Source organism: Rhinolophus sinicus, linkage group LG14 (assembly GCF_036562045.2).
Source record: "Rhinolophus sinicus isolate RSC01 linkage group LG14, ASM3656204v1, whole genome shotgun sequence".
In the NCBI taxonomy this organism is placed as follows: Eukaryota; Metazoa; Chordata; class Mammalia; order Chiroptera; family Rhinolophidae; genus Rhinolophus; species Rhinolophus sinicus.
Window position 1 is genome coordinate 49,033,745 of NC_133763.1, and position 15,536 is coordinate 49,049,280.

Consider the following 15,536-nt stretch of genomic DNA (forward strand, 5'->3'; position numbering starts at 1 on the left):
AAGTAGATGCGTTGGACAAGACGTGAGCCTGTTGGGAAAATCACCCAGAAGGAGCCTGACCCAGCCTTGACCTGGCGGAGGAGGCTGGGACTCCCGCACGCCCCGCTCACGCAGCCCCGCACTGGGCGCTCCAGCGCCTCTGGCGGCTGCGTGCCCGCAAGTCTGACTCGCAAGGCCCCAGGGGCAGGGCCTGGCTCACTAGGGAACAGGGCTGTGCCATGAGGTCAGCGAGGGCCTCCCTCGCCCCAGGCCGGCCCCTCCCCGTGCTGGTCCTGGCGGTGCTCCTGGTCGACTCTCTTGGCGAGGATGTCAGTTTGCAGCCTGAGTGGGACTTTGACGCCTATGAAATCACCATCCCCAAGAAGCTGAGCGCCCGCGGAGGGGAGCAGGGTGCGAGCAAGCGCGTGTCCTACCTCCTGCAGGTGAAAGGCAAGAAGCACGTCCTCCAGCTGTGGCCCAAGAGGTTTCTGCTGCCGCGCCACCTGCAGGTTTTCTCCTTCACGGAGCAGGGGGAGCTCCTGGAGGAGTACCCTTACATCCCCAGGGACTGCAACTACCTGGGCGTGGTTGAGGGCACTGGGGAGTCGGAAGCTACCGTCAGTACGTGCATGGGGGGTCTCCGCGGCATCTTGAAAATCGGTGCCCAACGTTACCAAATCGAGCCCCTCAAGGCCTCGTCCACTTTTGAACATGTCGTCTACCCCCTGAAGGAGCAGGCATTTCACCAGCACCTCTGCGGCTTAACTCGGAAGGAAGGAGAGCAGCGGGCGGCCCCCCGTGACCTTACCGCCAGGCTGGCGGACTTGACCGGAATCATTAGACACCAGAGGTACTTGGAATTAGCCTTGATCTTTGATCATGAGAGATATTTGTTTTCCAATTCCAATCTGTCTGAAGTTACAAGTGACGCCATTCTTCTGACTTCGATTATGGACACTTACTTTCAGGAACTCCACATGAGAATACAACTAGGCACCCTGGAAGTATGGACGGATCAAAACAGAGTCGATATCGCTTTTCCAACCTTACAGCAGGCTTTAGGCCAGTTTTTGATATATCAAAAAAATATACTAAGTGCTCAGATTTCAGCAGATTGGATCCAACTATACGTTAAAGGACATTATATAGATGCGCTTGCGTGGTCCTGGGGAAGAGTGTGCACTAAGGAATATGCTGCTTCTATAAGCGTTTTTCCTGATTTAAGTGTCCTTGGACCTGCCACGTGGGGGGCCCATAACCTGGGCCACAGCGTGGGAATGAGCCACGACGTACAATACTGCCGGTGTAAGGGAAGGCGCAGCTGCATTATGGGCACCGGGCGAACTGGGTTCAGTAATTGTAGTTATATCCAGTTTTTGAACCACGTGCGTAGACAGGCAGACTGTCTCAGTGACATCCCTGGACATAGTTATGTGGTGAAGAGATGTGGAAACAAAATTGTGGAAGACGATGAGCAGTGTGACTGTGGTTCCGTCCAGGACTGCGAAGCAGACCGCTGCTGTGAACCGGGTTGTAAATTCAGGTACGGTGTCAACTGCAGCACTGGACTTTGCTGTCATAACTGTCACTTTCGGCCTTCTGGGTATTTGTGTCGGAAGGAAGAAAACGAGTGTGACCTTGCAGAGTACTGCGATGGGACGTCAGGTCTCTGCCCCAATGACACGTACAAGCAGGATGGAACCCCATGCAAGTACGAAGCCCTTTGTTTCAGCAAGGGGTGCCGCTCCGCATACATGCAGTGCCAACACATTTTTGGATCTGATGCCCGGGAGGCTGCTCATCAGTGCTATGAGGCCATTAATTTAATTGGTGACCAACATGGGAACTGTGGTATTTTGGGGAGTAGTTCCTATAAAAAGTGTACAAAGCGGAATTCATTATGTGGCAGGGTACAGTGTATAAACATCAAGACCCTCCCTGATATGCCAGATTATACGACTATTATTTCTACTCACCTGCGGGATGAAAATCTCATCTGCTGGGGCACAGGCTATCATAAGTCCTTGGTACCCTTGGGGATACCTGACATTGGTATGGTAAATGATGGCACCTTCTGTGGTGAGGACCGGATATGTGTGAACAGAACTTGTTTCAGTACCTCAGTCCTGAAGTATGACTGTGAGCCTGAGAAGTGTAACCACAGAGGCACCTGCAACAATAACAGAAACTGTCACTGCCTGTATGGCTGGGCGCCTCCATTCTGTGAGGAGATAGGTTATGGAGGAAGCATTGACAGTGGGCCGCCTGGATGGCAGAAACCGGAGGTGCCCCCCTCAGCGAAGGTTGTGCCACTTATATTAGGACGCCTTCTTTTGTTAGTCATTTCAGTGATTATTGTGATTTTCAGGCAATTGATAAGAAATTGCTTAAAACCCAAACAGAAAGAAACACCACTACTGACTGACATTGTAGATAAACAACTGATAGTAGATGAACAACCTATTGTAGGTAAACAACCGATTGTAGGTAAACAACCGATTGTAGGTGAACAACCTATTGTAGGTAAACAACCGATTGTAGGTGAACAACCGATTGTAGGTAAACAACCGATTGTAGGTAAACAACCTATTGTAGATGAACAACCAAAGGAACAAAAAGTTATAAAAACCAAAAAAGCAATCAAGAAATCCCCAGCCCCTCCAAAACCAAAGGTCAAACGTTGAACAAGCTTATTGTTTATCCAAATGGCTCTCCATCCTTTTTTACTTAATTTTCCTTCAAGATTGATCAGCAAATAAACGATATTCTTGTTCAGGAAATAAATCAGTGCACTTACTTTTCCTAGTATTCCCTTGCCCCTTGGTTTGTGATCAAGTTTTGGATATCCTAAAAAGAATGCCCTGGTGGCTTTTCAGAACACTAAAGCCGTGGATGTTGTGAGTTGCATAGAATTACAGTGGTCTTCAGAGTAGAGTCCTGAGTATACATAAACATTGTGGAACGACTACCAAGATCAAGATAATTAGCCCATCTATCACTTCACATAGTTAAATTTTTTTTGGAGGGGTGAGAATGCTTGAGAGCAACTCTCAGCCAATTTAGGTATATTATTAACTTCAGGTATTATTAACTAGCGACACCATGCTGAACATTAGAATCTCAGCACTTATATTACTGATAACTGAAAGTTTGTAGCCTTTGACATACATCTACCCATTTTCCCATTCCCCCAAGCCCCCCACCCTTCTAATCTTTGTTTCTGTGAAATTAGTGCCCCCACCCATTCTACATATAAGTAAACCACATAGAATTTGTATTTCTCTGTCTGGTTTCTTTCACTTAGCACAATGCCCTCCAGTTTCTTCCACGGTGCTGCAAATGGCAGGATTTCTGTTTTTATAGCTGAATAAATTCTTTATGTATTTTGGAGATTAGCCCTGTATCTGATATATGGTTTGCAAGAATATTTTCGTCCATTCTGTAAGTTGTCTTTTCAATTTATTGATTGTTTCCTTTGCTGTGCAGAAGCTTTTTAGTATGATGTCACCCCATTTGTTTGTGTTAGCTTTTTGTTATTGTGCTTTCGGTGTCTTATTTAGGAAATCATTTCCATTCCAACATTAAGGATCTTTCCCCGTTTTTTTCTAAAAGTTTTACAGTTTCAGGTCAGATATTTTTGAGTGTACAGTTTAATAGTGTTAGATACCTTCATTGTGCAACCAATCTCTAGAACTCTTTTTATCTTGCAAACCTGAACCTCTCCACCCATTAAATAACAACTTCCGGTTCCCGTTCCCTGCGGTCCCCCAAAACCCCTATTCTACTCTCCATCTTTATGAATGTGACTACTCAATGTACCATGCACAAGTGGAATCGTAGAGTAGTTGTCCTTTTGTGTCTGCCTTATCTCACTTAGCATAATGTCTTCAAGGTTCATCCCTGTCGTAGCATGTGTTAGAATTTCCTTGCTTTTTATGGCTGAATAATATTTCATTGTATGTACAGATGATCCCCAACTTATGATGGTTTGACTTACGATTTTCTTTTTTTTTACTTTACAGCGGTGTAAAAGTGATACCCAGATAGCCATGCTGTTTCCCACTGTTAGTAATCAATAAATTACAGGAGATAGTCAATATTTCATTATGAAACAGGCTTCATGTTAGATTATTTTGCACAACTGGAGGCTAATGTAAGTGTTGGGAGCACATTTAAGGTAGGCTAGGCTAAGCTATGAAGTTTGGTTGGTCAGATGTAGTAAATGCATTTTTGACTTACAATATTTTAAACTTATGCTGTACACCCATTTTCATAGCAGCAGTACTCATAAAAGCTAAAAGGTGGAAACAACACAAATGTCCATTGATGGATGAATGGGTAATCAAAATGTGGTAAATACAGATGCTCCTTGGCTTACGATGGTAAACATATATGCTTCATAAGTTTAAAATATTGTAAGTCAAACCATCATAAGTTGGGGATCATCTGTACATACAATGAAATATCTATTTGAGTCTCTGCTTTCAGTTCCTTTGTGTATATACCCAGTACAATGACTGGACCGTATGGTAATTCTGTGTTTAATTTTATGAGGTAATGCCATACTCTCTTCTATAGCAGCTGCATTATTTTACAGTCTCAGCAGCAACAAACAATGGTTCTTATTTTTCTACATCTTCCCCAACATCTGTTATTTTTGTGTGTGTGTGTGTGGGGGGGTTGTTTATTTTTATTTTTGTTTTTGGTAATAGCCATCCTAACGGGTATGAAGTGATATCTCCTTGTGATTTTGATTTGCATTTTCCCTAATAACAAGCAATGTTGAGCATCTTTTCATGTGCTTATGGGCCATCTGTATATCTTCTATGGAGAAATGTCTGTTCTAGTCCTTTGCCTATCTTTTAATTTGATTGTTTGTTTCTTTATTGCTGAATTAAGGGAAATTTTGTATATTCTGGATATTAATCCCTCATCAGAGATTTTGCAAATATATTTTCCCTTTTGTGGGTTGCCTTTCACTTTGTCAGTAAAGTTCTTTGTTGTATGAAAGTTTTTAATTTTCATAAAGTCTAATTTAGCCATTTTATCGATTTTATACACTAATTTTATTTTGTTGTGTTTGCTTTTGATGTCACATCTGAGAAATCACTGCCAAATCAAATGACATAAAGATTTCCCCCTATGATTTCATCTAAATTTTACATTTTTTAGGTCTTATGTTTAGTTGTTTGGTCCAATTAGACCTAACTTTTTAATAAGGTGTAAGGTAAACATTCAGTTTCATTCTTTTGCAAGGGGATATTCAGTTTTCCCAATGCTGTTGGTTGAAAAGCTTGGAGTTTTCCCCATTGACAGATCATGGCATCTTTGCCAAAATTAATTGGATCATGTGTGCAAGGATTTATTTCTGGGTTCTCCATTTATTCCATTGACCCATATGACTATAAGTCTATCTTTATGGCAGTACCACACTGTTTTGACTACTGTAGTTTTGTAGTAAATTTTGAAACCAGGAAATGTAAGACTTCCAACTTTGTTCTTTTTCCAGAGTGTTTTGACTATTCAAGGTTACTTGTGATTCCATGTGAATTTAGAATGGCTTTTTCTATTTCTGAAGAAAAAAAGTCACTGAGATTTTGATATAGATTGCACTGAATCTGTAGATCACCTTGAATAGTATTCACATCTTAATAACATTAAGTCTTCCAATACATGGACACACTCTGTCTTTCCATTTATTTCTGTATGCTTTAATTTCTGTCAGCAATGTTTTGTAGTTTTCTTTCACCTTCTGATTTTAGTCATTTAGTCCTCTCTCTTTTTTTCAAAGGCAATCTAGCTAAAGGTTTTTCAGTATGTACCTTTAACAGGGAATTATATTTTTTTTGTATGGTTTTGTGTTGCTGTTTATTACTATTTCATTTCAACTTGTAGTACTCCTTTCAGCATTTCTTGTAGGATAGGTCTAGTGGTAATAAACGCCCTCAGCTTTTGCTTATCTGGGAAAGTCTTAATTTCTCCTTAGTTTTTTTTGAAGGATACTTTGGCCAGATATGGTATTTTTGGTTGACAGTATTTTTCCTTTCAGTAATGTGAATGTATCATCCCACTCTTCTATAGCCTACGAGGTTTCTGCTAAGAACTCTGCTGACAATCTAGTAGGACTTCCTTTATATGTAACAGTCACTTTTTTCTCAGTGCTGTCAAAATTCTGTCTTTATTTGTGTTTTTTGACAATTTATGCTGTGTCTCAGTATAGGTCCCTTTAATTGGTCTCAGTGGTCTTATAGTTTTTTCAGCTTCTTGAATTTGTATGTCCATTTTCTTCCTCAGATTTGGAAAACTTTTGACCATTCTTTTTTCAAATGGCCTATCTGCCCCTTTGTCTTTCCTTCACCTTCTGAGACTATCATAAAGCATATGTTGTCTCATTTGATGGCATCTTATAAGTCACTTAGGCTCTCTTCATTTTTCTTTATTCTTTTCTACTGGGTTGGTGCAAAAGCAATTGCGGTTTTTGCAATTATTTTTAACCCTTTAAACTGCAATTACTTTTGCACCAACCTAATATTTCTTCCTCTCTTTCATTAACTATGAAAGTACTGTCTTTGAGTTTGCTGAATTGTTGTTCTGCCTGGTATCTTTGAATTCATTGAGCATCCTTATAATAATTTTGAATTCCTTGTCTGTCAATTCATATATCTCCATTACTTTAGGTTCGGTGTCTATAAATGTAATTGCTTCCTTTAAACATGTCATGGTTGCCTCTTTCTTTGTATGTCCTGTTGTTATTGTTGTGTTTGGGATTTTGGCATCTAAAAAAATCAGCTAACTTTCTGAGACTGTTGTCTGCTTTCATACAAGGTGACTTTCTCCACACAGCTAGGCTACAGATTCTGGACACCTCTCAAGTCCTTTCTGAGTTTATGTGTATCAAATCTACTTTAAGAGATCTGTCAGTTTCTACTCAGGAACTTGCTCTGGTGTTTGAGCTCCACCTAGTGTCTGTCTGTGGTGCTGCACACAGCGGTGCAATGTTTTTATCTTTCTTCTGGGAGACCCTACAACCTGAACCCCTGTCCCTGAGTACTGGAATACAGGTAAGACAGACACTAGCCTTTTCTACAGCCCTCGGAATGCCAGTTGGACTCACATTCTACTTCTTTCTCTCTCCAAGGAGATGATGGGAATTCAGGGTTTCCTCCCAATTATGCTGCAGTGTGTGTGTGTGTGTGTGTGTGTGTGTGTGTGTGTGTGTGTGTGTGTGTGTGTAACTGAAGAAAGGACTTCTGACAAGAGAGTGGCGAGTGTTGCACATTCTGTACGCGGCTTCCACGTGCTCGGCTTCATGCCCACCTGCATTGCACGAACCCTCTAATTGGTTTCTGTATTTCTCACAGCGATATTTGGTGGGTTTGTTGTGGGAGAAGGCGTGTCTAGAGCTTCCTATTCTGCTGTCTTGCTGATGTCTGTAGTCTTTTGGCAATGGGAAACATGTCAATACAGTCCAGTACTGTAGCCACAAGGCACCTATGGTTATGGAACATTTGAAATGTGGCTATTGTATCTGAGTCATCTGAATTTAAACTTCATTTAAATTATTTCAAATTTAAATAGCCGCATGTGCCCGCTAGTTGCCAAATTAGACAGCAGAGCTATAGAAGGCCCATATTTCTACACCTTCTCAGCGATATTTAATATCCAACTCTTTAATCTAGACTCACATTAGAAAAGAAAGACAGCTCATTATTTTAAGTCACATCCTCTAATTATTAATGAGGTTGAGTATATTATAGTAGCTTGATGCCAATCAACTTTTTAAATTCTTTTTTTCATTGCAGTATTGTTGACATATAACATTGTATATTAGTTTCAGGTATACAACATAAGAATTTGGTGTAAGTATATATTGCTAATTGCTAATGATCACCACAATAATTCTAGTTAATATCCATAACCACACATAGTCCCATTTATTTCTTATGATGAGAACTTTTAAGATCTACTCTCTTAGCATTTTCAAATACATGATATACTGTTAAATAACTCTTCAATTTGCTTGTTCAAATCCTCTGCCCATTATTGTATCATATAGTTTTTTTTGCTTTTATTGATTTGTGGTAGCTATTTATAATTGCGACAATTCTGCCAATCTTTTATTTGTCACAACTTTTATAGTGTCTTTCACCATACAGAAAATTTTATGCCCTTTCAGCTTCTGAATTTCGTATCATTCTTCTGTCCTCCGTCAACCTGTGATTGTAAAACTGCCTGCTTAATATGTGCTTTAATACATTTTTTTAGCACATCTCTGATTTTCTTTGTATGGAACACAGTTCTGTCTCCTAGGTGTGGTATGATTCTGTCTTATTATTGGATCAAAAATTGAATAATCTTATAACTGACAAAGGGCACTATAAATGGTTCTGACATATCAATGAGAAAAAAGACATATACTCTAATAGAAAAATGAGTAAAAGATTTCTATAGGCACATCACAAAAGATAAATTCAGGTAGCCAATAAACATATGGAAGGTTCTCAGTCACATTATTAAAGAGTATACTGCAATTTAAAGCTGCTATCTGAACCTATGCCCATCAGGTTAACAATGATTCAAGAGGCTGATGATATGAAATTTTGGTGAAGATACAGACTAATAAGAACTCTCTTAGCCTTTAGTGGCAATGTAAATTAGTAAAATCCCTTTAGAAATCTGTTTAGCATTATCTCATATTGTTGAAAATATGCTGTATGATTCAAAAATTCCATTCCCAGGTGTATACCATATAGAAATGTGTACATATGTACATTAGGATACATGGATGTAGTAATATTTGTCAAACTGGAAACAATCCTACTTTCCAATAACTGCAGGGACTGTGCCAATTGAGATAATAAACCAGAATTTTATGCAATAGCATGCATGGATGAGTATGACAAACAAGGAAAAACAAAACAAATAAATATAAATGTCAAAATCAGGCAAAATTGAACTTCATTTTCAGGGATACATGCATAGTTGATAAAAATAAGGTTCTAAGAGGAAAAAGAGCTAGAAATAAGAAAGGTAGAAGGGGAAGGGTTCCAATTAAGATGGTGGAATAGGTCAATGCTTTCCTTCTCCCATGACCACATTAAAATTACAAATAAATTATAGAACTATCAGCCTGGAGAACCACCTGAAGGCTAGCAGAACAGCAGTCCTATAGCTAAGAAAATAAAGAAGAAGCCACACCACTTAAAGTGCTTGCAGGCACTCACCCTGGGCTCTGGCAGAGGGACGGTCACTCAGAAGGTGTCAGAGGCATACAAGGAGAGACTAAGTTGTGTGGCCTCAAGGCAAGGACTGGAGGGACAGTCACCATTTTTTTCTGTGTGAAATCCTTCTGCCATGCAGCTGGGCACCATCTTTCCTGTGTGAAGCCCTCCCTGACACGGCCAATTCTGAATCCGCGTTGGCAATCATTAAAACGTCCATACTACCCAAAGCAATCTGTAGATTCCATGATATCCTTATCAAAATACCAATGGCATTTTTTACAGAACTAGAACAAATAATCTTAAAACTTATATGGAATCACAAAAGACCCCAAAGAGCCACAGCAATCTTGACACAGAAGAACAAAAATGGAGGTATCACACTACCTGATGTCAAACTATACTACAAGGCTATAGTAATCAGATTAGCATGGTACTGGCATAAAAACAGACACACAGATCACAGATCAAATGAACAGAGTAGAGAGCTCAGATATAAACCCATGTCTGTATGGTCATTTAATCTGTGACAAAGGAGGCAAGACCAAACACTGAGGGAAAGATAGTCTAGTCAATAAATGGTGTTGGGAAAACTGGACAGATACATGCAAAAAAAAAAAAAAAAAAAAAAGAAATTAGACCACTTTCTTACACCATATACAAGAATAAACTCAAAATGGATTAAAGACTTACATGTAAGACCTGAAACCATAAAGCTCCTAGAAGAAAACTCTCTGACATTGCTCTTAATAATATTTTTTTCTGATATGTCACCTCAGGGAAGGGAAACGAAAGAAAAAAACAAATGGGACTACATCAAAATAAAAAGTTTTTGCACAGCAAAGAAAACCATCAATAAAACAGAAAGACAACCTACTGAATGGGAGAAGATATTCACCAATGATATATCTGATAAGGGGTTAATATCCAAAACTTATGAAGAACATGCAACTGAACACCAAAAATACCTAACAATTACAAAATGATCATAGGACCTGAATAGACATATACAGATTGCCAATAGACATATGAAAAGATGCTCAACATTACTAATCCTCACAGAAATGCAAATTAAAACCATAATGAGATATCACTTCACACCTATCAGAATGGCCATTATCAATAAATCAACAAACAACAAGTGCTGGAAAGAATGTGGAGAAAAGGGAACCCTCATGCACTGTTGGTGGGATTGCAAATTGGTGCAGCCACTATGGAAAACCATATGGAGATTCCTCTAATAGTCAAAAATAGAACTACCTTATGACCCAGCAATGTCATTTCTGGGTTTTTATCTGAAAAAATCCAAAACACTAATTCGAAAAGATATATGCACCCCTATGTTTATTACAGCATTATTTACAATAACCAATATATGGAAGGAACCTAAGTGCCCATCAATAGATGATTGGATAAAGAACAGGTGGTACGTTTATACAATGGAGTATTACTCTGCCATAATAAAGAATGAAATCCTGTCATTTGCAACAAGGTGAATGGACCTAGAGGATATTATGTTAAGTAAGGTAAATCAGACTGAGAAAGACAAATACCATATGATCTCAATTATATGTGGAATCTAAAGAACAGAATAAACAAGCAAACAAAACAGAAATAAACTCATACAGAGAAAATGATGGTTGCCAAATGGGAAGGGGGTTGAGGGATGGGAGAGAAGGTGAAGGGATTAGAAAGTACAAATTGTAGTTACAAAAGAGTCATAGGGATGTGAAATAGTTTGGGGAATATAATTAATAATATTTTAAAGACTGTGTAGGGTGTCAGATGGGTACTGGACTTATTAGGGGACGACTTCATGGATTATATAAATGCCTAACCACTGAGCTGTACACCTGAAACTGACATAAAATAATATTGAATGTCATATATATATATATATGCAGCATAGGGAATATAGTCAGTGATACTGTAATATTAATAGCTATGTACAATGTCAGAGGGGTAGTAGACCCGGGAGGTATCACTTTGTGAGGGGTGTAAATGTCTAATCATTATGTAGTTTTGTACACCTGAAATAAAAAAAAAAGCTTTTCCCCATTTTTAACCGAGTTGTTTTCTATTGTTGAGTTTTAAGAGTTCTTTCTACATTCCTGACATAGTCCCTCAATAGATATGTGTTTTGCAAATATTTTCTTTCAGTGTATGGCTGTTTTATTCTTCTTTTAAGACTATCTCCTCCTGCAGGAACGATCCAAGATGGCGGAATAGATAAACACTGTGCCTGCTTTCTTCTGGAACACATTAAAATTACTACTAAATTATAGAACAATCAACCTGGAGAACCACCTGAAGTTTAGCTGAACAGTTTTATAACTGAGGATATAAAGAAGAAGCCACGTTGAGACAGGTAGAAGGGGTGGAGACGCAGAACAGGCCCCAAAACTCTTTGCGGCAGTTAGGATTCAGGAGGGGTATCTCGGCCATGAAGTTTTTCCCCTGGAGGAATGAGAAAACCCAGCCCCCCACACAGGCCTCCCCAGTCTCCAGTACTGGTGCTGGCAAGAGGGGCCCCCACTTCTGGCTATGTAAAACAGTGGGGATTCCAACCATCTGTATGGGACAGAAGGCTGCGGGAAACCCAACCGTCCTCTTAAACGGCTGATGCACAGACTCACACGTTCGCGGGTACTCACCCTGAGCTCTGCCGGAGGGGCGTCAGAGACATATGGGGGGGCAGACTGAGGTGTGTGGTTGCAGGGAGAGAGCTGGAAAGCAGTCTCCATTTTCCCTGTGTAGAATCCTACCCCCATGCTGCCGGTAAGCCAGTCAGTAAACTGGTAAGCTGGCGCCATCTTTCCTGTGTGAGCCCTCCCCCACCACAGCCAAATCTGAATCTGATTGGATCGGTCAGCTTCAATCAGCTTGAGGACCCCGCCCTACCCAAGTCCTCAAACATGGTAGGGGCACTTTCTTGGCGAGCAGCCAGCCCCACCTGCACTGCACTCTTTCTTGGAAAACTATCAGAGTCTGACAGACCCCAGGTGAGTGATGATTGGCCTCAGTGTACTCAGAGGTTTTTGCTGAGTAACTCCACGCTCAGCACTGGCACCAAACCAGAATCTACATTAATCTGGTGAACACAACTCTTCCCACTCCAGTGACTCCCTGAGATCCTGCCTCCGCCAACACACATACCACATGAGGCGTTACCAGTGGTTGACCCTTAAGGGAGCTGGCAGGTGGCAGCAGGCCTCAGGGTGTCCTTTGTGCTGAGCTACCCCAGGGATGGTACTGGTGGCAGACATCCTCGGTTTGTAGCATGGCCTCTCCCATGCACCTCCAGGTTTATCACAGGCAGTGAACAACCATGGATCACTTTGTAGCTCCTACCAGGTAGCCCTCAGCTGGTCACAGGCCGTGGTTGAACTGCTCCTATACTGGAGCCCCTCCCAAGAGGCCCCAGAACCCACATACCTGGAAGCTCGCTTCAGACCACAGCAGAGCACTGCCCAATTAGCCCCATAAGCAGCACACACAAAGGGCAGTCTCAACAGACACCAGAGCCTGCTGGGGCAAATCCCACTCAGTGGGGTAAGCCCTCTGCACTGTAGACCATAAGCTGTGGACGTGGACAAACCCCACAGCCAGTCAGCCTGAGGGTTAATCCCACCCATGTACGTGCCAATAGCAATCAAGGCTCAACTGTAACAGGTGGGCACACACAACACACACAAGGGACACTCCTGAAGCACCTGGAACAGGTGACCAGGGAGACTGTGCCAGGGCCCCACAGGGCACCTACTATATAATGCCACCTCACCAAGACTGGGAGACATAGCAGGTCTAACTAATACATAGAAACACACACAGAGGAGACTGGGGTGAGATACAGTAGACTTGTAGGGCTGTTGAGCCAAGGTGAGGGAACAGTAGGAAGGCTCAGCCTAGAACCAGACTGAAAATACTGGGGCTGACACAGGTCTGAGAAGGATGAGACCCTCCCTGGGCATGAGAGATGGACACAGACTCCCCCAGAGAGCCACTCAGTCTTTCTCTTCTCCCCACAAAACACAGAGTGAAGGGGAGAGAATATTTGGAAGCAGACATGGGGGCACTTTGGTGGAAAGTTCCACTGTCCTCTGCTCTACTTTGTTTTGATCCGTCCATACTTCCAGGGTGCCTAGTTGTATTCTCATATGGAGTTCCTGAAAGTAAGTGTCCATAATCGAAGTCAGAAGAATGGCGTCACTTGTGACTTCAGACAGATTGGAATTGGAAAACAAATATCTCTCATGATCAAAGATCAAGGCTAATTCCAAGTTCCTCTGGTGTCTAATGATTCCGGTCAAGTCCCCCAGCCTGGCGGTAAGGTCACGGGGGGCCGCCCGCTGCTCTCCTTCCTTCCGAGTTAAGCCGCAGAGGTGCTGGTGAAATGCCTGCTCCTTCAGGAGGTAGACGACATGTTCAAAAGTGGACGAGGCCTTGAGGGGCTCGATTTGGTAACGCTGGGCATCGATTTTCAAGATGCCGCGCAGACCCCCCATGCACGTACTGACGGTAGCTTCCGACTCCCCAGTGCCCTCAACCACGCCCACGTAGTTGCAGTCCCTGGGGATGTAAGGGTACTCCTCCAGGAGCTCCCCCTGCTCCGTGAAGGAGAAAACCTGCAGGTGGCGCGGCAGCAGAAACCTCTTGGGCCACAGCTGGAGGACGTGCTTCTTGCCTTTCACCTGCAGGAGGTAGGACACGCGCTTGCTCGCACCCTGCTCCCCTCCGCGGGCGCTCAGCTTCTTGGGGATGGTGATTTCATAGGCGTCAAAGTCCCACTCAGGCTGCAAACTGACATCCTCGCCAAGAGAGTCGACCAGGAGCACCGCCAGGACCAGCACGGGGAGGGGCCGGCCTGGGGCGAGGGAGGCCCTCGCTGACCTCATGGCACAGCCCTGTTCCCTAGTGAGCCAGGCCCTGCCCCTGGGGCCTTGCGAGTCAGACTTGCGGGCACGCAGCCGCCAGAGGCGCTGGAGCGCCCAGTGCGGGGCTGCGTGAGCGGGGCGTGCGGGAGTCCCAGCCTCCTCCGCCAGGTCAAGGCTGGGTCAGGCTCCTTCTGGGTGATTTTCCCAACATGCTCACGTCCTGCCCAACGCATCTACTGCGGGGTTCTAGAACCGCGCCGTTGGGCGCACGTAGAAGAAACGAGGGAAAGGAAAGTGCGCGAGAAGCAAAGAAAAAGGGGCACTATTGGCAGGAGGGATGGAGAAGGGCCGGGAGCAGCCTGGGAAAAGGGGAAGGAATGGAGAAATAGGAGGAACAGAACAGAATGTGTTAAATAAGGCTCACTGCATCCTGTGCCGTTTGTCTGTTTCTTTAGGCTCCAGGGCTCCCCTGATGTTTTCCAGCAGCTGGAATTAGATGTTATGCCAGTTTTCTGGGTTTGGTTTCTAGAAATGGCGTTGATTCATTGAAACATGTCACGGTCGCTTGTCTGTCTTGTTTTTTGTTGTTGTTGTGTTTGAGATTTTGGCTCCTAAAGAATCAACCGACTGCTGTCTGGTTTCATAAAGGGTGGACTTTCTCCACACAGCCATGCTAGAGAGTCTGGAGACTTCTCAACTATTTTCTGTGTGTGTGTGTGTGTGTGTGTGTGTGTGTGTGTGTGTGTGTGTGTGTGTGTCATTTTTGGGGTTGTGTGTATAATTTGTGAAGAGATTTGCCAGTTTCTACTCGAGCTTCCACTAGTAGGTGTGTAATATTGCTGCTTCTCTGGTGTTGTAGCAAATCACCGTCCTGGGGCGCCCTCTAGTGTCTGTCTGTGGTGCTGCACACTCTGGTGCATAGTTTGTGTCTGGTCCTCTGAGACCCCTTCCCCAGCACTCTTTTCTGTCATTACTGGAATACCGGCAAGACAGACACTGGTCTCCCGCAGCCGCTTGAGTGTCAGTTGGACTCACATTCTACTTCTTTCTCTCTCCAAGGAGATGATGGGAATTCAGGGTTTCCTTCCAATTACGTTGCATTGTGTGTGGTTTCTGTATTTCTCACAGCGATATTTGGTGGTTTGTTGTGAGAGAAGGCGTGTCTAGAGCGTCCTATTCTGCTGTCTTGCTGATGTCTGTAGTCTGATCAATGGAACTTTTGGCAATGGGAAACATGTCAATGCAGTCCAATACTGTAGCCACAAGGCACCTATGTTTATGGAACATTTGAAATGTGTCTATTGTGACTGAGTCACTGAATTTAAACTTCATTTTAAATTTAAATAGCTGCATGTGCCTGCTAGCTACCAAATTAGACAGCAGAGCTATAGACGGCCCATATTTCTACAACTTCCCAGCGATGTTTAATATCCAACTCTTTAATCTAGACTCACGTTAGAAA

At 42.8% G+C, this 15,536-nt stretch overlaps 1 protein-coding gene across 1 annotated transcript; it reads left to right on the top strand.

Annotated features, from left to right (window-relative positions):
* Positions 1 to 218: 218 nt before the first annotated feature.
* ADAM30 (ADAM metallopeptidase domain 30) lies at positions 219 to 11,429 on the top strand. Its single transcript, XM_019714212.2, has 2 exons — positions 219 to 2,444; positions 11,406 to 11,429. The coding sequence occupies exons 1-2, from the start codon at positions 219 to 221 to the stop codon at positions 11,427 to 11,429; spliced, it is 2,250 nt and encodes a 749-aa protein (XP_019569771.2).
* Positions 11,430 to 15,536: the final 4,107 nt, after the last annotated feature.